Source organism: Marmota monax, unplaced genomic scaffold (genome assembly GCF_021218885.2).
Source record: "Marmota monax isolate L192 unplaced genomic scaffold, Marmota_monax_Labrador192_F-V1.1 WCK01_AAM20220418_F8-fsc00106, whole genome shotgun sequence".
NCBI lineage: Eukaryota > Metazoa > Chordata > Mammalia > Rodentia > Sciuridae > Marmota > Marmota monax.
In genome coordinates, this window is record NW_026695218.1 from 9,460,364 (window position 1) to 9,485,514 (window position 25,151).

A 25,151-nucleotide genomic window follows, 5' to 3' on the forward strand; every position below is an offset into this window, starting at 1 on the left:
TCACACACTCACATGAGCTCACACACAGCCACACACGGATGCTCCTTTGAGCTTGGGTTGAGAACAGCACTGGACTAGAAGTCAGTGAACCGAGGCCGACCCACCGTTTTACAGCTTTGCTCAGTTTTTAGTTATAAACAAGGAGGAAGCCAGACTACCAGTACGGTGCCTTCTACTTCTCAAAGTGTGTGGTTTTACATTTCCCCTCCTCCCTCTTGAGCCGGCATTCCAAAGCTTGCATGGAAAGAGGGTGGGATGTGGGTGGGGAGGGGAGGAAGGGCCACTGGAGGGTTTAGTTCCTGGGGTCTGAGCAGCTCTGCCCTTGCACATGGCACCTGGCCATCCCCGGGTGCCATTAGATGGGTGGATCCCTTATGACTAACCCTTGTATCATAGAAATGCAGGGTCCACACCACTCAGGGAATTCCATCCTCCCAGCTTTCTCCTCTCTGCCTCTTGGGAAGATACTTTCCATATTTTCCTAGGCAGCTCGCCTGGTGTAAGAAGTGAAACCAACATGCAACCTCCATGGTTTTATTAGTGAAACTGCTCTGCCTTCAGCGATTCTCAGATGCCTCCCCTAAGATGTCCAGGACACGTTCCCTCCTTCCATCAGCCTCTCTCCTCCCTCGTGTGTGTTCCTAGCTCTGTGCCTAGAAATGTCCTGAGCTGAGTCTTTGCTGGGATGCCTGCCATGTTCTGACCTCCATGTCTGTTCAGTGTGTAGACAAGAGTCCAGGGTCACTGTCCTACCTAGGATGTAGGAGCAGGCCTTGTAGAAAGGGGTGCAGTGTTCGGATGACAGCCTTGTCCTCCCATTTGCCTCAGAACCCTGTTCTGCATCCCCATGTCAGTCTGCCTCCCCAACCATTGTTCTAGACTGAACCAGAAGTGTTTTTTTCCCAGGTGGACACTCTCATCTGAATGAAATCTTACGGTCATGTCTTTTGTTCTTTTTCTAGAAGATGTTAAGGAGACAGAAACAAGCAAAGCCACCACTGAGCCCGAAACAGCCCAGCCAGAAGGGGTGGTGGTCAACGGGAGGGAGGAAGAGCAGACTGCAGAGGAAATCCTCAGCAGAGGCTTGAGCCAGATGACCACCAACGCCGACACGGACGTCGATACCTCCAAGGACAAAACCGAGTCAGTCACCAGCGGTCCCATGTCCCCAGAGGGCTCGCCCTCCAAGTCTCCCTCCAAGAAGAAAAAGAAATTCCGAACCCCCTCCTTCCTGAAAAAGAGCAAAAAGAAGGAGAAAGTGGAGTCCTGATCGGTGGCACCCACGGACTCCCATTTGCATCTTCTCCCTCCTCCCCTCCCCTTCTCCCAATTCTGTCCCTGGAAGCACAGGGCCAAGAAGGGATAGAATAGGACCCGGGATCACACTCAGAGGGGGAACTTGAGATCACCCGACCAACCCCTCATTTTACAGTTACACCAGAGAAATCAGGTGACTGCCCAAGGTCACACAGATAGTTAGCGGCAGAGTCCGCACTAGAATTCAGGTCTTCGGACCCCCAGTCTAGTGCTCTTTCCACTTCACAACACTGCCTAGTTGTGGGCCACCTTTGTCAGGACGTTGCCCGCCAATCTGAGCCCAGGGCAGGAAGGCAAGAAATGGGCTATGAGCTCTCACAGGCTCAGACTAAATCAAACAGGTCGAGACTTCCCCTGAGTAAGGTCCATTTCTTCCCAGAAGGCCCATCTCTGTGATATGGAGATATGGCCGCATTGAGAAATCTTGTTTCTCTTGTCCATTTTGGGTCCCTACCCTGTTGCTCAAAGTAACGAGACAAGTTGACCTGTCCCCGCCAATAGAAGTTAACCTTTCTTCCCAAGGCTGATGGCTTAGCTTGCACTTCCCCGAGCACTACCCCTGAGCTGTCTTCATGTAACCACTTGAACGATGAATAGAAGAGCTGTAGGTGTTGGCCGATGTGAGGGCAAGCCAAGTCAGCCTGACGATCAGGGATGGTCTGATCAGTATCAGAAGCCAGGAACTTGACCTGTTTGTATTGTGCATCTCAAGTGCTTCAAAACTAAAACCAAACTTAGCATAAGAAAATGTTATCTCATGCTCAGGGCAGAAAAGTGGGGAAATTTAAATCCTCCGTTGGCTTTGCGTTGTATAAGGAGGATCAAGGTGGCACAGGAGATGCTGCCTTTCTAGCTCTGCATGACACACCCAGCAATGCACTGTACCTGCCTCATTCCTGTCCAGCAGCCAGGTGTCCCCTGACCTTCCCTCAAACCCAGAGCACTTGCTCCAGAGCAGAGAACTGGCATCTTAGTCTTGGCTTCCTTGGGGGTCCAGATCCAAGTTATTCTGGGTCCATCAAAGGAGAAACAGAAATGTGTCTTTCAGGATTAATCCTCTTGGGCCAGCGCTCAGAGAAATGCTTGGGTGTCCCCAGCCCTGTCACTCTGTCTGTCCTGGGGCCTGGTCATAGCTACAGCTATTGTTTTAAATCCAACACTATTTTTTCATGATCTTCTATGGGGCATTGATTCATGAGCATTGTTGACTCCTAGACAATCCATTCTCTTTAAAGCACAGTGTCTTCAAAGAAAATTTCTCTTTTTTGTCCTGACTAATGTAAAAATATTTTTGGAAGTTCTTAACCATAGGACCATAGTTTTCCATTTTTGAGCATTTCAAGTCCAAGGACACTGTGCAGGCTTCACATACATGACACCCTGTAAGCCTCACAACAATCCTGTGAGTTGGATAAGATGATTCCCATTTGATCACCAGGAAACTGAACTCCCAAAAGAAAAACCTAAAGTCTAGATTTGAACTTGGGTCAGTCTGAGTCCTGAGCCCTTTCTCTTTAACAATCTCTGATGAATGGACAACTTTAATTCTTGAAGGTGATTTAGTCCATGAACCATTTCTAAGACTAGTGTCCACTGCATAATGTTAGCACTTGAAATGAAGGTAGGAAACTACCTATGTCCACTTTCACTGATGCATGTTGAACTCCTGGTGGCCTGTGAATGTGGTCTTCTGACAAGACAGGCAGGAGCCTTCCGGTTGGGGCAGGAAACACCATCCACAGTTGGCTATTTCTTGAAAAGGAAGGAAACTGACATGGCCAAGGAAAACCCAATGCTGAAAACCTAGCACGGGTTCCCAACTGCTAGGGCCCCTCTGCTTCCTGGTTGGGTCCTGTCTTAGGATGGACAACCCAACGGGGCACTGACATCTCAGAAAAAAAAAATCTGTCATATGGGAAATGCCTTTAAAAGCCAATCCTCTGATGCCTTCTTTAAAAACTAGGTTTCCATTTATTCATTCATCCTTTCATAGGATTTGTTGAGCAGCCGCTCAGAATTACACATGATGCTGACGTTAAAAGGAAGCAGTCATGGTTACCAGAATAAAAGGCGGCAGAGAAGGGAGGAGTGGACGTGACCTCCGGAGCAGCTCTGTGTGAGAGTCATCGTTGCTCAGAGGTGTCTGTTGATGGCTCCGTACTTGGCAAACGCTCTGTATTCCCTTTACCTTAGCAAGCCCTCATTCAGGTGAAAATGTCGGAGCCTTGCTGGAGCATCATCCGTGGGATTGTGCCACGAGTCCACTTCATATTTGCCAATCTGTTCATTCCTTGTGTATTTAGAAAACATGCACTGAGCTTGGGTCCTGGTGCCGGTGTGAAGGGAGGACAGAGCTCCTACCCACAAGAAACTCACAGTAGGAGGCCCACAGACCAACACAGAACAGGCGAGTGCAGAGGGGTGGCATAAGGAAGCAACACTTGGTTTTCTTTGGGGGCCAGAGGCACATTCCTGAAAGTGATGATGGTGGAGTTAGGTTTTCAAAACAAAGAAGAACTTCCCAGAAAGACAAGGGTTTCCTATTCCCAAATGAGGGAAGACTATGCACAGAAGCAAGGAACCACACTATCTTCTATAGCAAATAGTGAGTTTCCAGCCCAGAGTCCCTTTGAGATTTTTAATAAGGCAGGAAGAGCTTATGTCCCCTACTCAGTTCTGTTTCATCTCGGCATGGGTTTGCTGGGAAAGGGTTGCATCAACCTGACCGTTGTTTTCTTCCCTCGCCTGTGAAGGATGCTGTCCATTCTGCTGCAGGCTGGAGGACTAGCACCAAGTGCTGTAGAAACAGCCATGCAGTCCAGACAAACCCGCAGGCCACGAGGGTGAGAGAGTATTTTATTTGGCTCTGCATAAAAATCGACTGAAAGTTTGGTATCTGATTGGAGAAAATGAATATTCATGAGCTCCAAGCTTTTAGACAATGGATTAGTTTCTAATTGAGCCCTTGTGCTCAGATAGGACACAGAAAAGGGATAAGAGAATGTGCACCAGTCTGCTTCACTGTGAGTGGCTGATCTGAGCAGTAGAGAAGCGTCTGAGCCTGTTTCCGTGGGAAGGCAGGCAAGAGCTGGGGCAGAGAGGAAGAGGGGTCAGTGGTCACAGAGGGACAAACTTGGGTCCAATGCCTCTGTGCACTGGTAGCTGGTAGCCAATTGTGGTGTGGGAGAACCATCCATACCATGTGACCTCCTCCCAAACTGCAAAAGGCATTGCCAAGAGACTCTCTGACCCTGCTGCAGCCCAGATCTGGGCTACACCAGAGCTTCCTGGCCCACAGCTGACCCAAGTTACTGCCCTACTTCAGCTACGTGAAAATAACCCCCATTGAAACTCCTACAGGTAACATGAGTTTATTCCTCTGAGTCTAAAGGACTTGGGAGGATTTGGATGAGGGGTTACAGGTTCTTATAGTAGTAAGCCCACCATAAAGCCCTGCCCCACACCACCAAATCACATAGGCCAAGCGTCAGATCCTGTCCTCTGCTGGATAATTCTGTCCCTCACCCATGGTGACGTGCCAGGGTGGTTATTCAGAGGTTGTTTGGCACTGTTGTAACAGAGGGGCCATGGCTCTTGTCAGCATGGGAAGAAATGCTATCGATCCACTTCTTTGGTTGCTGTGGATCTAAAAGAACCATTTACCCTATGGCATGATTAACTTTTGAAAGTCAAAAGATTAGAAATAAGTTGATTTTTCCAGGATGCCGTGCTTGGAGACAGAAGGAGACACAGCCTATCACAGGCCAGGACACCATGCTTTCTCATAAGTGTGAATTTTACATTTTAGGTCAAGAGAAAGAAAGCCCTTCTTGACTATTCAACAGGTGAGGAAATGTTTTCCCCTCACTCATTTTACCCATGTGGGTCTGCAGAGGCCCTCCATTGGTTGGCACTGCTGCAGCTGACTCTGAGCATGGAGGAAACAGGTCTTCTTATATCTTCTCTCATCACTGAGCCCAAATAAACCCTTGATCTAAGACCATAAAATTCAAGGAGTCTGAGAAGATAAGTCTGTGTTCTCCACACCCATAGAAAGGACAGGGCATCCAGGCTCTAAACCTGATAGGACATCATATCTGTCCCACATTGAAAGGGGTGATTTAATACAAGCTCATGAGTTGCCATCTGTGCCCACTTCTCTGTGCACCACAACCTGAAAAAGCTTATACACCATAACATACTTAGTCCCCAAAGTCCTGTCCAACCGGCTGATCTCCGTGGATGAGGTATACTTTTGGTCAGGAATGAGAGACTCGGTAGGGCTCTGCCATCAAGACACGTCTGCAGTGAGAAGCCACACTCACCCAGGGGTCAGCATGGGGATTTCAGGTGAGGGGATCCTTTGGCGGAGAAAGTGGCTTTCATTGTATTTACATAGGCAGTTCCATGGAGAAGGTAGGCATCTTAGGAGCAATTAGGAAGAACCTCCAGTTGGTGGTGGTCTTTAAAAATACGGAAGTAAACGTTTGCATTCTTAGGTGGTTGTAGATTTCCCCCCCCCCCAAAGTTGGGTCATCACTATGAGAGACAGGCCAGAAGGTGGAGGAGGGAGTTGGCGACTGAGCAGGGAGGGATTCTGGGGCAGCTGGAGTGGGCCTCAGCCTGGGAAGGCTCTGGGGGTCCTCCTGGTAGCCTCTGGTCTTCAGCTCCCTTCCCACCCACTCTTTCCCAGGCATCGGGACGAGGCAGGCCACGATGGGGGCACTTCCCTTATCACCAAGTAGGGTGATTGCCAGCGTTTATGGGGTGGTGGGAAAATAGCTCTAGGAAGACCCGAAATGCTTCTCCCCTCTATCAGATCATCTTGTCAAACTTAAAAGCCCAAAGGCAGATCGTCCCTTTTAAAATTAATCAGAAAGATGATGAAAGTCAGACCAAGGACACAGGGGCCTCACTTGGAAAACATCCCAGCCCCTTATATACAATGGGAGGGGAATATATTTTAAGGAGGGGATTCCCTAAAATATAGTCTTGCTTTGTGGTGATGGTCTTGCTTTGTGGGTGATGATTTGATCCCCTGGGACTGTGTCCACCTTTAAATTCCCATGATCTGCTCTTAACTACTGAGTCCCAGTGTTTGAGAAGTGGGAAGAACAAGCAGTCGGGAGCCTGGGGTGGCCCGGCTGGGGCGCAGGGCAGCAGGAACCCAGCCTAGGTAGGGAGTGCAGTGTTGTTTAAAGCTGTGGATGGTTTCAGTGAGTTGTCTGTGTCTGACAATCGTCACTAGGGAGTACTACTTACTGTCTTCCCTTGTACATACATTGTCTGTGTTTAGCTTTTCCTAGTATTGTGAGGTTTCAAATAGGGGTTCCATGTAAATACTCTCTCTGCTACTGAAATGCCAGCCCCCTGGGTCACGCACCTTTCCCACACACGGTTTTGCCTTTCTGTGTGCTAACACGTGTATTGAGCCACCAACGTGCAGATGGACAGTTAGTCTCTGGGGCTTTTATTTTGCAATTTTATATATATATATATATGCACATATATAATATATATATTTATGGGATGGTTTTGTATAGTTTTCTGTTTGAATCTCTGAGCACCAAAGCTGCCCTTGGATTTTCACGAGAACTTTCCAAAGCCACTTCCTGAGCCCTTCTGCTGCTTTGGTGTCTGACTGTGTTGCTGGGGTGGTATCTCTGCCCGTGGATTTCTGTATGTATGTGCTGTTATCTCACCTGCGGATATTACCCTAGTAAATCTAACGTGCTTGGCTTCCCGGTGTGTGTGACCCATCTCTGTTGGCTGCTCGGTTCTCCAGGATACCAGGAAAGCAAACGTCAGAAAGGGGGTCTATTTCTGGAAACAGTGACCAGGTGAGACACCTTTACCCTTGTGACCATTGCTCACATGTGGGAAGCAGAACGCACATATAATTGAGTGCTGACATGGGAAGGGAGGTCACAAATACTAGCATCCTCTGAGAAGGCACAAGTCATGTGGATTTGGAAACAACTTAGTGGAGGAAAATTGACAGGGGCAGATTGAGAGGGGGACTGTGAAAACAAATGGGATGGCCCTGCAGGGGCAAATTGATGAGCTGGAATGGAATGAGGTGTGGTCCTAGAATCAGAGGGCTGGGGAGAGGTAAGAAGTCACCCCAAAGAGGGTAAGACAAATGGAGCTACTCCTAGGATGGGAGATTGGAAGAGAGAGAAGAGGAGCAAGTCTATTTGGCTCCCTTCCAGCTGTTGCATTACTCAGAAAATATGGAGTGCACCCAGGATCTGTGGAGCACCCACAGCAGATGCCAGGTGCCATTGAAGGATAGCTCCTCTTTAATCCCCACAAGCCCCAGAGGTGGTTCTATTATTATGACTCACTTTGCAGATGAGGACGCTGGCTCTGGAACAAGGAGACTTTCTTGGGCTGCAAGTAAGTAAGTAGCAAGCCCCATAATCAAACTGAAGTCTTCTAGGTCACCCAGCCCTTGCTCTTTCCAGGGCTTCCCATGGCCTGAGCATCCTGAGCAATGGTCCTCCATCCCAGGCCCCTGCTCCAGGCAGATCTGTTCCCCACATGCTGCCTGCATCCAAGGTCAGAGCCCCACCTTGCTCTTACATCCAGGTTCCCTGAAAGTCCCGCAGGCTCCTCTGAACCTAAGCAGCAAAGAACCCAGGCCCTCATCTGCCCCAAAGTCTTCAGTTTCCCCTCTGCTGAAGACACCAAGAAAACCACCCACAAGGAGCACGACTTCTCTGTCTTCTCACAGCTGTGTGCACTGATGGGGTCAAAGAGAACAGAAAATGCTGACTACACTTTGTAAAGCTTGCTGCCATTTAACATGGGGATGCAAACCAACCCACAGCTGGAATTATTCCCCCTCCACTTTCACTGTAGTGACTAAAGGGATGCAAATGTGGAAGCAGAGTGCCCTCTGCTTGCCAGAAATGCTGAGAAATATCTCCAGTGCAGGAAGAAGACATTAAACCCACTTCTCAGAGGATGGACAATCACTGCACATGAAAGTGTCCCTGGAGAGGAAATGGAAAGGATCCAGTATGGAGGGCAGTTCTCATTCAGAGCAAGCAGTGAGGATAGCAGGGAGAGAGGGCCGGGGGACACTGGGAAATGTGGCAGGGCCAGTCCTGGCCTCAAGACTAGTGAGCAGGGTGTTGCTAGAACCCTGTTGCACAAGTGTTAAGTAACAAGGGTCAGAGAGAGCTTTAGCACCAGAATCCTGACAGGGTCACAGAATGGTGCCATGGCTCCAGTTAATCCTGATTACCTGAAAAAATATAAAGAGGAAACTTTCAGCCAAGTTACTAGGAGTTCCACCACGGCCACGCAGATAACGCAACATCCAGTCTGGCAAAGTGTCACTCTGAGAGGTCAAAATCTTTCCTCTGCTTTTGCACAGGGGCCACACCTCTGGGACAAGGGCCAACTCCAATCTGGATAGAGATCTCACTTAGTCAAGAAAAATAACGGAGAAAGATAATTTGGTAACAATTTTGTAGTTTAAAAGAAGAGCAATCTGAGAACCAGAGTACACTGCCCTCCATTAATCCATGTTGCTACAAAAAGAAAAAGGTTAGGCACATCCAGTATTCTGCTTATCAGGAAAGATCAGCCAGTCATGAAAAAGAAGCACTTTAAGTCAAGAAAATATTTTTAGATGATGAAAAACACAGTTACATTTTCAAATGAGGCATAAGCAATTAATAGCAGGTTAAATATTATTGGTCATGAATGAGAACATAAATATATGTTTAGGTGCGAGAGAATCCATCAACAAGGGAAAAAAAAAACTAGTCAATCATGTATCCTGTTGATTGGAAAATTAATATGATAAATAACAATGGGAAGGACGTGCAATTGAAATAAGGTAGTGAGCAATTCAATTAAACATGTAACTGAGTCTAATTGTTCATGGTTAATTTAACAAAATGTGAGTGGTTAAAAAGTAGTTACTGGAATATAATAAAGAATAATTTGGAGCAGCAAGGAGGTAAAACTAAATTTCTCACTGAAAAAAGGGACTTACTAGATTATTTCATTTTTTAAATTGTTAGAAGAATGCTGATCCCATTACATATAAAATTTTGTTAGTCAATCCATTTCAACACTTGAATTTAGGGGTGAGACAAACATTCAGTTCATAACAGTTGTGAGCCTAGAGATGATTTGTATGCATTTAAAGATAGTCTTAATTAAAAGACTATATAGATTCCAAATCATTTGAAACAGCAATGAAAAATGAATCAGTTGAAATCCAGCTGAAGTTCAGTAACAAGAGACCAATTTACCACCCTGCCTAAAATAACCCCAGAAAAGAAAAATACATATGAAACCATGATCTTCATGAAAGACAGTGATCCCAGAGAGATGTAAAATACATGGAGTGAACCCGCTGGTTGTCCCAGTGTAGGGCCCTAAGAAACTTTCTAGGTCATGGTGCAGGGAGGGCAAACCCAAGTGGAGCCTGGCAAATGCTCTTAAAGAGATGGAGCTGAGAGTCCTGAGGGATCAAAATAGCTGGAGGTTGCTGGATAGAATACCAGGAAACGAAAGAGTGCATTTTGACAAGACTCAAGATGCACAGAAGGTTCCCTTGCAGTATTAGCAGAATACCAGTCAACCTCTGTATGTGAGGAAATGATATACAGCCAAGGAAATAAATACCTGAAAGGATCAGAAATGGTGGCTGGTACCAACACAGGGTCAGGAAGAGAGCCTCTCGCTCTTTCTCAGACAGGAAACCTCATGTTCATGGGGCATTTGGATAGAGTACACAGAAGGGCACTGACTGGGTCTCAGTAGTGGGGATTAATTAGTCCTAGAAGAAAAGCAGTTTTGCTCCTGTCTAGGAAATTTTAGAAACAAGACCCTCCAAAGATTAAACTGTTTCAAAGAAACTTAACTACATGCCAAAACAAAGGTCAAGATTATTTATAAGAGTACAGAATTATCTAGCACCCAACAAGGAAAATTCATACTGTCTGACATCTAATAAAATTACCAGACAGACAAAAGAGATATGAAAACAAGACTTATAAAGAAGGGGAAAAAAGCAAACCATCGTATAACTCAGATCTTAGAATCATCAGACAAGTTATGATAGCTATTGTTCATGCATCCAAAAGGTTAAGACACAGAAGGTATCAAAACAGACACAAAACTCCTAGAAATGAAAACATACATGTGAGATGAAAAATCTCACTGGGATTTACAACAGATTATATGTTGAAGAAAAGATTAGTGAACTTGAAGACACAGCAATAGAAACTACCAAAAATGAAACAGAAAGAGGATTTTAAATACTGAACAGCAGTGGGCTGTTGGACAATATCAAGCAACTTACTAGAGTTGTGCATGGAGTTGCTGGAATAGAGGAGGGGAAGGTAGAAAAATGATTTAAAGAAATAAGTGGCCAACATTTCCATAAATGTTATAAAAACCAATCCAATGATTTCCCAAGAAGCTCAATGAATCACAAGTGCAAAAACCATGGAGAAAACTACAGTAAGGTGCATCATAAATAAATTTCTCTTAGCCAGTGATAATAAGGAAATATTTAAAGCAACCAAAAAAGGAGGCAGTATATACAGAGGAACAAAGATAACACACAATTTCTTGTTGGAGACAATGATAATGCAAGTGAGAAAACAGTGGTATAACATCTTCAGTGCTTTTAGCAAACTAGAATTTAATGACCAGTGGAATCTCTTTTTTTTTTCAATGAAGATGAAATAAATGGGGGCATGAAAAAAAAATAGACAAAGCACAATTATAGATGAGATCTTAATATGCCTCTCTTCCCCTCACAATCAAGTAGACAAATATATGTGTGTGTAGGCATGTAGGATTTGAATAATGTAGCGATACATATTAAATAGACAAAATATAACTTATAAGCAGAGTTCCCTTTCCTTTCAAGTGGCCATGGGATAACTACCAAAACCCATCAGGATATAAGTTAATAACTTTGCCTTGCCACCCACCCCATATCCAAGGTTGGTCCTCTTCCTCTGCCATACCAAAGATGGCCACCAGAGGGCAAGAGTTCCCTTCTCTGCTACCACTTTGTAGAAAGTCCCAAGAAAGACTTCCAGAATTTTTTAAAAATACAGTTTTTATTTTTCTTTTTAGATATACATGACAGTAGAATGCATTTCAACATATTATACATACATGGAGTATAACTTATTCTAATTAGGATCCCATTCTTGTGGTCCTCCGTGATGTATTTCATATACAAATATAGGAAATTATGTCTGATTCATTTTGCCATCTTAGACTTCTTCCATTTGGGGTCTGGTAGGCCCTAGCAGTGCTCTCATAAACACTGGTCCCTTTTTGTCACCTGCAACGAGATTATGAATGAGCAGTAAGATTCCTTACTCATCCAAACCTTCAGAACCTCTCTGATGACCGTGTCCGAGCAGCTCTAACATTATCTAATATCTAGTACTCTGCCTGGCTTTTAAGTCCCCATCTTTTGGGCAGCTCTGGATGGTCCTAGTTTACCTCAGTAAGTTCTCATGGCCAAGATACCATATAGGAGACTCCAGAGCCACACTGGAGTGAATCCTGTCTCTGAGACTCATGAACTCTATGCCCTCAGGTAAGTCACTTAAGCTACAATCAATCCCTTGTCTGTAAGATGGAGAAATAACCAATACGGGGGGATAAGAATCTGGTAACTATTTTTTAAATTATTTTAAGTTTTTATTATTCCCTGGGAGACACCATAAAGACCTTACTGTTTCGTACATCTACAGTTTGGCTTCTACTGTCTTAAAACCAATGCATATGCATGCACATGTGAAGATCCCCCTATACACACACACACACACACAAAACCCCACACTCATACCCACCAATGCCATTACTTTAAGATAAAATTGATGATCTTAGTTTACATTGTTTTGACTGCTCAAAATATCATGCTGGGGGTGGTGGTGCACACCTGTAATCCCAGCAACTCAGGAAGCTGAGACAGGAGGTTTATAAATTCCAGGCCAATCTCAGCAACTTAGCAAGTCCCTGTTGCAAAATCAAAAATAAAAAGGATTGGGGATATAGCTCAGTAGTGGAGTGCCCCTGGGTTTAAACCTCAGGAAAACACACACACACACACACACACACACACTGACTTCAGGATGAGCAGCAGGAGCCCCTCATCTCCAGAGGTGGGTCTTTGCCTTGTACAACCTCAGCATCCACAAAGCTCATCTCCAACCAACAGAACTGCTCTGAGTATTTGGCCGAGGGCTATAATTTAATTGGAGGCTCATACAGTGTATGTCTAAACATCAAATCCAGCTAAGCATTTCAAATTAAATGTACTCTGCCCCCTTACCCTTAAAAAGTATATATTCATAATGAATGAGCTGGAAGGCCAGGTTCTAATTTGGACTTCTCAGATTCACTGGAGTCCCACAAAGGAAGATGGCAGTATGGGGAGAGCTGATCTCCAGTGTCTAACCCCTAGCCTGAGGCCCATTACTCCTCTCTTGCCAATGCTGAGTTCATCCCTTGCCACAGTGGCCTCGTGTGAACACTGGTGAACACCAGATCTCATGTGCAGGCTCTGTCCATGCCTCTCCTGTGGACAGCCACCCTCTGGCCATCCTGTAAATCCTTGTAAAAAATGGATATTGGGGAGAACCTGTGGAGTAGGACTGTTTGGGTAGGGACTTTGGTGTCCTGGACAGCCAGAGACTGATGTAGTACCAGGTGGGTATGCCCCCTTGGCCTTGCTGACCCCACTTTTGTGGAAGTATGGCCAGAGAAAGAGTCAGAAAGGTCCCTGTGAAGCTCAGGACCCAGGGCAGAGCTCCTCTTGCTGAAGCCTCTTGTCAGCATTGCTGCCCAAATCCCAAGCAGAGCCAGGAAGCAGTGGCTACCCTCTGTGAGGCTCCTAAGAAGGCAGTGCGATACCCTCCTTCCCATTCATTGTGAAAAAACCTGACCATAGGCTTGGGTGGGAAATGCTTTGCCATAACGAGGGAAAATAAACACTTGATGAGATCTGGTCTGGAACACTGGTTGATTTGCCAGGTGAAGGAGGACTGTCCCCTCTGCCTTCATTGGGATTCCCATGCACATCACGGAGTTTCCTTACATCAATGCTGTAAGATTGTGACTCCCTCTGAGGGTTCCAGGTTCCACTGCATTCATATGGAATGAAATGCAGTGGAACCTGGAACCCTCAGAGGGAGTCACAATCTTCATGGTGAGACATTTCGGTTCTCTCCTTCCACATTCTTGGCTCTGAACACATGCTACAAGCAGGAAATGGCCCTGGCCTGTTGGTTAGGTTACTCTTCTGGCTCTCTCCCTCGTAGGTCCGGAAAACTGGCTTTATCGCCCAGGGGTGATCAAGCTCAGGATTACAACCTATTTTCCACGGGATGTATTTTTGGGCAGGTACTTCCTGGTATCATGTAGGAGGGTACATTCCTCTTATCAGTTAGCCATCTCTGAAACACTGAAGCTACTTCTGGGAGAATGCTGTAGGTCTCTGATCCCAGACTCTGTGTGACAATTTTCATCACTGCTACTATATGTAGTGGCAGGTGCTGATCTGGCTTCTTCCTCTGAACTTGCTCTATTGCCTATAACTATCACCCATGGTCCAGCTTCGAGTACAAATAAGAACAAATCTCTTTATTTTCTTCCCACTGATTCTTGGGCTTCCCAGAACTATATTGGCAGGACAGCCAACATTTCGCTCTTGAGGTCTCCCCCAGATATATCTAGAATTGACCTAGTATCCAAGAGTGATTGGGTCCAATGCCTAGCTCACAGCAGCCTGGAGCAGAGGTCTCTACCTCTTGCACACTCCATGGATACCACTGTTCTAAAAAGGGCTGTGCCTCCTTCATCACCCTAGGGTGCTGTCCCAACATCACTTTGCTGTTTGCTTTCCCAGCCTCCAACTGTCCTTGAAGAAGACTGGACCTAGTGACTGTTTCCCATAGAGGAATGCAATCTCCTTAGAGGCACAGGCTAATCTCACTCCTCCTTGTAGCTACAGGACTTGGCAAAGCACCTTAGCCCACGCATGGTAAGGGCTCAGGCATTTATAAACTTACTCAAAGAAGAGAAATATTAGAATTAGAAGAAGTCACTGAGATCCCATAGTTTACTGCTTCTTCTCCATTCTGCAGATGAGGAAACTGAGGCATGGAAGTAAAGGAGCTTGTCCAAGGTCAAAATAAGGCTTCATTAAGTGTCCTGGCTACTTAATAGTAGAGTCAGGCTAGAACCCCCAGCTCCTGACTGCTGTAGGTTCTTAACCTTTTTGGATCAAGAAAGTGCCAAGAGGCAAAGACCTTCTCTCCATAAAAATGCTCACAACCATGAACCCTTGCATATGTGCTCCCCGGAAAAGAGGCTGCCTGTAGGTCTTGGCTTGTCTTGGGCACATGACATGAGATAGAGCAAGTCAAGGGCTGAGGGGTACTCTGGAGCCAGGTTCCTTAGATTCAAGTTCCAGCTGTGCTGTTTACTAGCTGTCTGGTTATTCAGTGTCCTTGTCCTTGGGCCATTACCACTAAATAATCACCTCTGTTTAGAGCTCTTAGGACAGAGTGGTATACTAGGTAAGTGCTACCTAAGTGTTCTTCTAATTATTATTATCTTAATCACCAAGTGAACCCTTAAATGAAGGACAGCTACAGTGGCAACTTAAAAAAGGAAAGGATTTTTAAAAACCCTGATGTGCATTTAATTTTATCTATGCGGGTTTGCACTCACCTTGCACAGCAATCACGAAAAATACTTACCTTTGAGAAAATCTTACTTTCTGCCTTAAATTCTCACCAGCTACATAGACCATCCAATAGACGTCAATTTATTTCTCATGAAGTTGACAAAAAGGTTAAAAATCACAGGTGCATCTAGGTGCCCACTGAATTGTGGCAGACAGATTCACAACAGGTTTGGGGAAAAGACGCGCCCCTTCTGGGCTGGCGCTATGCCCTGAGGCCTCCAGAGGGCGCTCTCACACACGAATCCGAACCCTGGACACAAATCTTACAAGGATACCTTTGGGATCTGGTCTCATCATGCTGCGTCCCAGCCATCCTGTATTTCTATGCCTACCTCACCTACTCTTCTCCTGGCCCTTCAGTGCAAGAGAGGTCTCTTATGATTTCCCCTTGAATCAGTGATCTCCCTGCCCTCCACTCTGTGTCAACGCGGTGCTCAGTAACCTTGGGCGGAGGCGGGAACAACAGGTACCTGGAGGGACTGAGTCCCAGGACAGCCAAGAGGCCCAGAGGAGTTTTCACTTGGCTGAGTACACACTCCAATGAAGTCATGGTGCTGTGGTGTCTTGCTGGCATGATATAAAGTGCATCATCATGAATTACAAAAGAAATCTTTTCAATAGCAAAAGAAGAAAAGACACTCCCCATCCCACCCCTATGGTGTCCGCCCACCATCAAATAATGTCACTCAAATCCTGGGGGAGCTCAGAAAGCAATACCCAGCAGAATACTTTTTTTTTTTTTTTTTTTTTTTGGTACAAGAGATTTAACCCAGGGCCCTTTACCACCAAGCTACAACCTCAGCCCATTTTATTTTATTTTATATTTTATTTGAGACAGAGTCTCTCTAAGTTGCTAGGGTCTCACAAAATTGCCAAGACTGGCCTTGAACTTGCAATCCTCTGGCCCTTGCCAATAGAATCACTGAGATTATGGGCATGCACCACTGCCCCTGGCAGAATACTATTTTTAAATGATCCTTTTCCTCCTATGACCATCAGATTAAGACGACAAGGGGTTAGCTTTCCTAGACGGAAGGTGTCAGAAGCTGTGTAGGGGTTTTGAAAGGAACAAGGTTACATTTAAATCTAGGACATTCTATGCTGTTCCTCCCACATTATCAAGCCCCCAGAACCCTGACTAAATCTTGCACAGGCACCACCAGCAGGGAAATTGCGCCCAGGGATATCAAAGCCTGAAACCTGCCTCAGGAGGCAGGATGGCAGCTCATCTGGGACTCTGGTCTGTCGATTCCCTTTTACTTTCATATTAATGTGGAGCTTTCAGAAGAACTTTCATATACTCTGTCTCATTAGATTTTCCCAGCAGCCTTGGCCCTGCAGGCAGCAGCCCTGAGTCCATACACCATCATCCCTCCTTACTGGCAGAGTTGATCATTCTCTCAAGGACTTGGCTTTCTGATCTGCAAAATGGGTTTCAACAGAAGATGGGCCTCCTGAGATACTGTGTGGGCTTCCTGAGATAAGACAGGTGCGGCTGTCACACGATGGCTGGCATCAATGGGTGCTTCACAAAGGTTATTATTTATGCATCGACTACACTACCAAGATTATTGTTTATATGTCAAACCACTACATTGACAGGGCTGAAACTGGAATTCTTGACTCCAGTCCAGTGCTCATGCCTGGGGACCTGAGATGTCCTGCTATGGTGACAACTACCTGGTTCCTCCTCCATCCAAGGAAGGAAGGTATAATTAATGCCTTCAAGAGATTCCAGATGCTTAGATGAAAGGAAGCCCAGCCTGTCATTACCCAGTATTTTTTTTTGTCTTATCGCTGCTTTTGAAGTTTATTTTGGTGGAAGAACATGATGCTTTCCATAGGTCTGGTCTAGGTGACCAGCTCATTGGGCCCCAGGCTTGCCTTTGCCCTGACCAGCCCTTTGTGCTTCCCTCCTCCTGCTGGCTGATGGGGCTTCTGGCAAGAAAGCCCACCATCCCCATCAGTTCTGAGCAGAGTTAGTGGTGGGCCAACTGGAAGTCCTCCATCCCCCTCCCACTCACTGCCTCTGCATACACAATACCATCCTTCTGTGTACTGTGCATCTCTCTCTGCTTTGCTCTTTAACAGTGTAAGGATTCCTGGGAGGGGTGACACCAGTGAACACAAAGGTATGGGCCATTGTGTTAGGAAGGACTGGTGCCATCTATGGCAATGAGGCGAGAAGGGCGGTAAGGAGGGGGAAGTAGAGGCCTCAAGACAAACTTCTCCTCCCTCCCAGTTATGGGGAAGGCTGAATCAGACTTATTCTCGTGGCTTTTTGAATAAACACCACAGGGCCAGCATGACCTGACAGCCTGTTCCTATCCACAGAGGCCTGTGGTCTCCATTGAAAAAAAAAGAAAAGAAAAGACAGCCTGTTCCAGTCTTGAAGATTGTGTCATCCTCAGAAGGCGAGACCTCGTCAGCCTGCTCTTCCAGGGCAGGAGTCCCAGGACTCTGGGCTCCTACTTCTGGGTCATCATAGGCCTGGCTGGGTCACGGTGGCAACTGGAAGGGAGCAGGCCATTGAACTGCAGGAAAAGCACAGGTCTGGAATTACAGGAGGAAGGGGAGCACACGAGAGCCTGCTTCAGCCCCCTCCTTTCTCCAACCTTCCGGCCATGGTTGGAGGACACGACCTGTCCTCTCAGAGGGACGATGGGCATCGCTGCCCAGAATGCCCTCTGTGGAGTCTGAGTTTATGAGGTGAGGTGGGAACTCAGGAAATGGGGTGCAGGGCTTCCGGGGAGGGAACTTTCTCGATTCCCTTAGTGCCTCTTGCTGAGTTTGGAATTCTTCACTTACCTTTTATCATTCACTCTGTTTATTTAGTTCTCAATGGAATCTGATTTTTTAAGAGACTCTTCCAAAGTGCAGATTCACATTTAAGCAGTCTCATTGACGTCTTCCTGTCAGCAAGCTGGAAAAACCATCTCTACAGGGTTGGGCCCTGGGTGGAGCTAGATCATCTTGCCTGGAGACAGGGGCAGCTCTGGTAAACCTGCCAGGCCAGGGACAAAAATATCCGCTTTCCACATTGTTATTGGTTGAATTGTGTCTCCACTGTGGGGTAGGGGGAGATACAGTTGAGTCCTAATCCCCACTACTCAGAACACAGTTTTATTTGCAAATACCCCCACTCCCCCACTAAAGATGCAGTAAGTTAAACCACACTGGGGTAGGATGGGCCTTTATCCAGCATGGCATCTTTATAAAACAGAGATGTGAAGATACAAAAGGGAGAAGACCATAGGACACAATGACATCCAGATATAGAGGGGACAGCCATGTAAAAGTAGAGGCAGAGAGTGAGGTGATGCAGCCATGAGCCAAGGGAACACCTGGGTCCCCCAGAAGCTCAAAGAGGCCAGGAAGGATCCTCCACTTGAGCCTTTGTCACACCTTTGGTTGTTAAGAGCCACCCACGTTGTGAAATTTTTATAGCAGCTTTAGGAAACCAATACACATACCGGCCTCAGCACCCAGTTCATCATGTGACCTGAACAAATGCCGGCTTCCATCTGGGTTTCTGTAAAATAATGTGGGCAGACAAGGTAAAATAGGATCCCTCCTGTTCTAATAACAGTTTAGGGATTACGCTGGGGTTAGGGAAGCAGTTCACTCATTCAGTGAACGACCTTTGTATATATTCCATGTCAGGCTTGGGGTGAAGAGCAGCACTCTGTTCTCAGTGAGGGAATTTTCTTGTTTCTCAAAGGGAAGAGGAGACTGCTAGAACTGGACACAAGCGAAAGCCAGGAGGAGCCTGGCTTCCTTGAAGTCCCCCTGAGCAGATTTTAAGGATATGGGAGGCCATCAGCAGATTGACACCTGGACTTCTAAAATTTCCCAGGAAGTCAAAAAAGATACTAGCTACATGATAGATTAGATGGTTGACGCTATGGCTTGTATCTACAATGAACCCCACAGGCCCATGTGCTAAGGGCTTGGCCTCCTAGCTCATGGTAGTGGAATCTTTAAAAGGTTGGGCCTTCTTGTTGGAGGAAGTTAGGTCAGTGAGGGCCTGCCCTTAAAGGGATGTTGGGACCCCAGCCCCTCTTTCTCTTCCTGCTTTCCTGCTGCCATGAGGTGAACAGGCTCCTCTATGTCACACTCCTGCCATGATGTGTTATGTCACCACGGGCGCAAAGCAACAGGGCCAAGTGACCATGGGCTGAAACTTGTGTGAGCTGAAATAAACCCTTTCCTTTATTAAGTTGATTATCTTAGGTATTTTGTCACAGTCACAGAAAGCTGACTAACACAGTTCAAGTTCAGGTAGGCATTTAACTTTCATTTCCGTGTTTTCTGCTCAGTTGTAATTTTTCTTGCCTGTGAATCACTTTCTTCGTTCTCCTAGATATTTGAATGGGACACAGTTCTTTGAAATCATAGCATATTTTTAAAGATCTACATCTATAGGTAAATAGGTAGCTGGTGTTTTGAGGGAGGAGGAGGAAGTTGTCATTATTTTCTAAGCTTTACCATTGGGCTAGGGCAGTTGGAAAAGTTACCACAACCTACTATGGAGGCCACCAGAGTCCACTTGCTTGGGGGGAATTCATCAGTCTTTTAAATTTTAAAAATCAGTACATATAGTTCCAAACACCAAGTTGAACTAAAATAAAAACAAAATACAATTGCCCTCTCCACCTCTCCCCAGTCCACCTGCTGTCCTCCCCAGAGGTGACCACTTTCAACCACTGTTTTCCTGGGTTTACACATCTGTGTTTCTAAAGAACATGTGTGTGTGTGTGTGTGTGTGTGTGTGTGTGTGTGTGTGTGCGCTTCTATCTTCTACTTGACTTCCTATTATGGTAGAGGAGGATCTGTTCTCTTCAGCCACCATCCCCATTCCTCTGCTTCCTGTCCCCTCCAACCCACGTGGTTGTTCCTGTCCTCAGTCAGATCAATAGTCTCTGTTTACATTATGGGCCTAGACAAATATTATTCATGGTGGAGCCCTGCAGTGCCATATGATTATGTTCCCTTTCTTCATTTTTGTTTTATCTGTAGTTAATAAGTACCTTCTTTTGTATTTGCTTAATTTTGGGGTTCTTATGGCTAATCCATTCCACAACTGCCAAGAGTCGCTCAGAACACTTGTCTATACGGCCAACAATTGCAGGCCACCTGTTTCCTTCCTTTCTTCTTTTCTTTCTCTCTCTTTTCTTTTTCTTCATCTTCATCTTCCTCCTCCTCCCCCTCTCTCTGTTGGAAACACCTTTTGTGAAACCCTGCTTTGTCCCCTGGGCCGGCTGTGTAGCTGACTCCGTGGGACTGCCCTTTCTCTGCCACCATCTTGGAATTCTCTTTGCCTTTCTCTCTGGGTGGGGTTCTCTGTTTCTCTGGCATCCTCTACTTTTTGGTTTACTTTCTTGTTTTAATGGAGTACATGCTCCAGCAGTCTCATCAGGTTAAAAAGATGGTCCAGTTGTGGAGGGCACAGCGATGGTCTGTCACTTGGAGTGACATTGCTCCAATCAGGATGTCAGCGGTCACTCTGGGATTTTTGTTCACCAGATTCCTGGTGAATCCTTGTACTTCTTTCCTGCCTTAAAGTTTGCCTCATCTCATGGCCCTCTCTTCTGGTCTTTCTTCCAGTGACTGTCAGTGGTCTCCTGAGAAAGGGTACGTGAGAGATTTTTGGACATTGCATATCCAAAGATGTCCTTATTATGCCCTCGTGATTCCTTGATTGTTGATTGGCTACCAAATTGTAGATAAGAAAAAAATTATTATTTTCACAGTTTGAGGGACATTGCTGCATTACCTTTGCTATGGCTTGGTTTTCAATGTCCCCTAAAGGCCTAGGTGTTACAGCCTTGGTCTCCAGGGTGTCACTTTAGGAAGTGATGAAACTTAAGGTGGGGCCCAGTGGGAGGTCTTTCTGTCATTGGGGAAATTCCCTTAAAGGGGATGATTGGCCCCTTCCTCTTGCTCTTTTTGCTCCACCCCCCTCACTTAAAAAAAATTGTAGTTGTAGATGGACACAATATCTTTATTTTTATTCATTTATTTTTATTTGGTGCTGAGGATCCAATCCAGGGGCTCACACATACAAGGCAAGCGCTCTACCACCGAGCCACAATCCAGGCCCCATTTTTTTGCTCCCTTTTGATGTAAACGATTTGGCCCTGCCAGCATGCTCCTATCATGGTGTGCTGCATCACCACAGGCCTAAAGCAATAGGGCCATTGACCAGGACTGAAACCTCCAAAACTGTGAGCCAAAATAAACCTTTTTTCTTTATAAGTTAATCCTCTCAGCTATTTTGCTATAATGATGGAAAGTCAACTAACACCGCTTTTGTGTTTGCAGAGTTGCTAATTAGAAGCCCATCGCAATTCAGAAACCTCTTTCTTTTTACGAGATATAGCTTTTCTCTTTATCCTCAGAGTTCTGAAATTTCACGATGATGCTCCTTCACACGGGTTTAGTTTTAATGAATTTGCTGAGTTCTCCCTGAGCTCTTTGAATCTGAAAAACTTACGTCTTTCAGTTCTGGGAAATCTTCTCCATGACTTGTTGTCCTCAGTCTTCTCTGGTCTCTTTTGTGATCATTATTGGTTGTATTTTGAATCTCTTGATCGCTTGTGCTCACCCTCCAATGTTCTTGCACTGTCTCTCCTACTTCCCATTTCTTTGTCTTTTTCCAAGAAATTCCTTCCAATTTAGCTTCTAATTCTTCTATTGAGGTTCTCCCTGCTGTCATCGTATTTTGATTTGTAATGAGTTTTTTGTTGTTATTTGAATGGGATTTAAAAAAAAAATCACACCATTCTTGCTTCATTGATGCCATCTCCCCTTCTCCAGGAATATTAGTAATAGTTCTCTCAAAAAATTCTTCTTCTTTCCTGCATCGACTCTGCTTCCTCTAGGTTATTTTTCACTTTGTGCTTTTTGGGCCTTTTCACTCCACATTAGAGAACTTTGTCACTGTCTGACAAGACTGGGCTGCCTGCTCTTGGGTCTAACACGCTGACTAGAGTTCCACTATGTGAAGGGCTTGAGTTTAGTGCTTCCCTGTGGAGGGGATCAGAAGGGTTCTGGGTTGGGGCCTTCCAGCTCAGGGCCTTTCTCCTTGGCTGGTCAGACTCCCCAAAGAAGACTCTTCTCTTCTCCCAGTGGAATGGAGGGCTTCTGGATGCTGACATTTTAGGAGATGAAGGGGGGTAATGACCCGGGGGTCTTGGTGTTCAGTTGTATTTCCCCACTTAATACCCCCACTTTCCTGTGTGGCACTCACCCACACCTCTGTAAAGAGGATTTCCCCCAGTTTTCTTCCAGAGTGAAAAAAGGGCATTCACTAGGAGTGTGGAATAAAGAAGGGGATTCAGGAATCAAATCACTTCTCAACAGCTTTCACCCTGTTTCTTATTTGAGTCCCCTCTGGACCTCTGGAGGTTCTGGAGGTTCTGAGCCCTTTGAGGATTCTGTGGAATAAATCCAGTTGGTTTTTTTTACTTCATCCACACATGACTTAAGACTCAGCTTTATTGGGTCTGTTAATTTGCAGTTATCACTTACCCTTTGCTTCCCAGCTTTAAACTTTCCAGAGCTGCTATCGCTTCCTATTCTTCCTATCCTTGAGAGTTTGCATGTATTTTATTTTGAACTCTCTTATTAGGGAGCCATATTTGACATACTCAGGCAGCTTCACCTGGAGTCCTTCTCGGCTCATTTTCCAAACTCAAAGGCAACCAACACTTTGTGGTTATTTGTCATGATCCAAGCAGCCATCTAGTCATGAAATTAGCTCACTTGATCCTCATGCCAAGCCTAGGAGACATTATTGCTATTAAATGGAGAAACCGAGGCATATGGAGATTATGTATCTGGTCAGTCTCCCAACTTGCAAATGGGGGAGTGGGGATTCAAATTCCCCAATCTTCCTTAGGAATTTAGCCCCACACCTACCTACCTGCTCACTGTCTCACCTGAAAATCTTACTATTCTTCTCTTTGATCCTTCTAAAAGATGGTTACCAAAAGACAAAGAGGGATCTGTTTGGGGTTCCCCTCAACGTCTCTCACCTGGATAAATGATACCTTCATTCCCCCTGCCTGCTGTGGGTCAAGCAGTCTACATTGCTCTCTTTAATCCTCACGGCTTCCTCCCTCCCTCCCACCCACCCTTCTTTCCTTCTCCCTCCCTATAAAAAGATTTGTTCAGGAGATCCAGGTACAATCTTGTGATTTTCTGATGTTGGGTCAGAATTCCAATGGTGGAGAAGAGCAGAGTAAATAACATGGCACACGACTGTGAGATCATCCTGCAAAATGATGCCAAACTCACCCGAATTTTCATACATTTGGCACCAACTGTCCAAAGTCCCCTGATCACCGTCGGCAGCAATGTTTGCCCAAGTATCAGTTTCATTTCTAGTTTTCCTCCTTTCTTTCAGGGAACACTTATACTCCTTGCTTTTGTGATCTGCTGTGGTTTTACAATCCAGTGGTATTAGCTCTTTTCCTGATTATTCTCAGGAACATCATTTTTTTTTCTTCTGTAGTTTTAAAGAAGTAATCAAGTGCATTTCTGACTTCCTTGAACATCTTTCCTCCTTTTGACTCTTTTTGGCCCTTTTCTTCCTTGTCTGAATTTTGTCTTTTGGATATTTTTCTCTGGTCTCTTCTTCCTGCTGGGTTAGGTCAGAGGACCCCAGGACTCTGTCTTCCCCACCAGATCCTAGAACTCTGCGCATGGGCAGTCGGAGGTGGCGTCAGCTTATTTAATTCTGTGTCATTTCTTCATCTGTCTGGGTTCTTTTGCTTTTTAGGTATAGTTTTGAGAAGGTGTTCTTGTTTTCTAGCCTCTTGCTGCTGCTTCTTCTTCTTCTTCTTCTTTTTTTAAATTTGTTCTAATTAGTTATACGTGACAGCAGAATGCATTTCGATTCATTGTACACAAATAGAGCACAGCCACAGGATGGCCTCTTCCTTCTTCCACCCCCCAGTCTTCCTTAGGTGCTCGGCTCCTCTTAGCTTGGCCACCCAGCGGTTCCTCACCGACATTCGCTTGTCCCAAGTCCAGATTCGTTTTATCTCTTGCACTGTTTTTGTTTCTCTTCTCTATTGTCAGAAAGTGACTCTTTGCTGTCATTTCCTCCTGAAAAGGAGCATCATAAAGTACACTCAATTCAGACTCCAGCCAAGATTCAACATATTTCTCTTTTCTTTGGGATCTTCTCTTATATTAGTCTTTAAATCTCTTATTTCAGACCTTTTAAACTTCAATTCCTTAGCTGTTTTTATGTCATCCGTTTTGGGGATTGTTGGAGTCCTCGAATTCTTTGGCTTCCAAAAATTCTTTTCTTTGTCCCTAAATAAAATACTAATTTTCAAAGGAAGTCTCCAGTTCTGGTTTGGACCTATCTTTTAGTTTCCCAGTCTATTTTTTTCAAGTCATCTGGGTTTTTCTTTTCCCTGTGCCATATTTTGTGGTTGTTGTTTCTAGCTTGGGGAAGCATCTTGTTTTGTCTTGCTTTGCTGATCACTATCAGAGTTTGCCTAAAATATGTTGTTATTTAAGGGTAGTTTCTGAATTTCTTTCTACTTCAATTTTGTTTTCTGCCCCTTTCTTAGTAAAGTCAAGAACTTCTTTACAGTCCTCCAGATGAACCTCAGGCTCCCACCAATACATCAGATGTATATATAGCGTTTCCATCAAACTTTTATAGGGAATATTACTCTGACAAGAAAAACCCACAAGAGGAAAAGTTTATTTGGGGTTCTGTGTTGGATTCATTCTGTGGTCAGCTGACTCATCACTCTGGGCCTGAGGTGAGGAAGAACATCATGGCGGAAGGGTACAGTGGAGGAAAGTTGCTTACCTCACGGTAACCAGGAAACACAGTTTTCCCAGTGGCAAGTGTTAGTGGGTATGTTATACCGGTGAGACCACTAGGGCTCAGAGACATTGTGTAACTTGCTGAAGTCTCTTGTAGTAAGTGGAAGAGCTACAATTTAAATCCAAGTCCAGGAGACCCAAGATGGCAGGCCAGAGGGAGGCAGCATTCTGTGTTGCTCTGTGACCTGGGACTCAAGTAGTGAGAATACTGCTTCTGGAATCACAGCCATCA

General features: G+C 45.4%; 1 protein-coding gene and 1 pseudogene across 3 annotated transcripts in view; one reads left to right on the top strand and one right to left on the bottom strand.

Annotated features, from left to right (window-relative positions):
- Add2 (adducin 2) overlaps positions 1-9,336 on the top strand; it is a 115,531-nt gene extending 106,195 nt beyond the window's left edge. For all 3 annotated transcript variants that reach the window (XM_058575101.1, XM_046432387.2, XM_046432386.2), the window contains exon 16: positions 963-9,336. In XM_058575101.1, the coding sequence (XP_058431084.1) occupies positions 963-1,270 (308 nt within the window). In that variant the 3' untranslated portion in view covers positions 1,271-9,336. The remainder of the gene's footprint in view (positions 1-962) is intronic.
- Positions 9,337-22,082: 12,746 nt separating this feature from the next.
- LOC124084847 (M-phase phosphoprotein 8-like) lies at positions 22,083-24,712 on the bottom strand (annotated as a pseudogene).
- Positions 24,713-25,151: the final 439 nt, after the last annotated feature.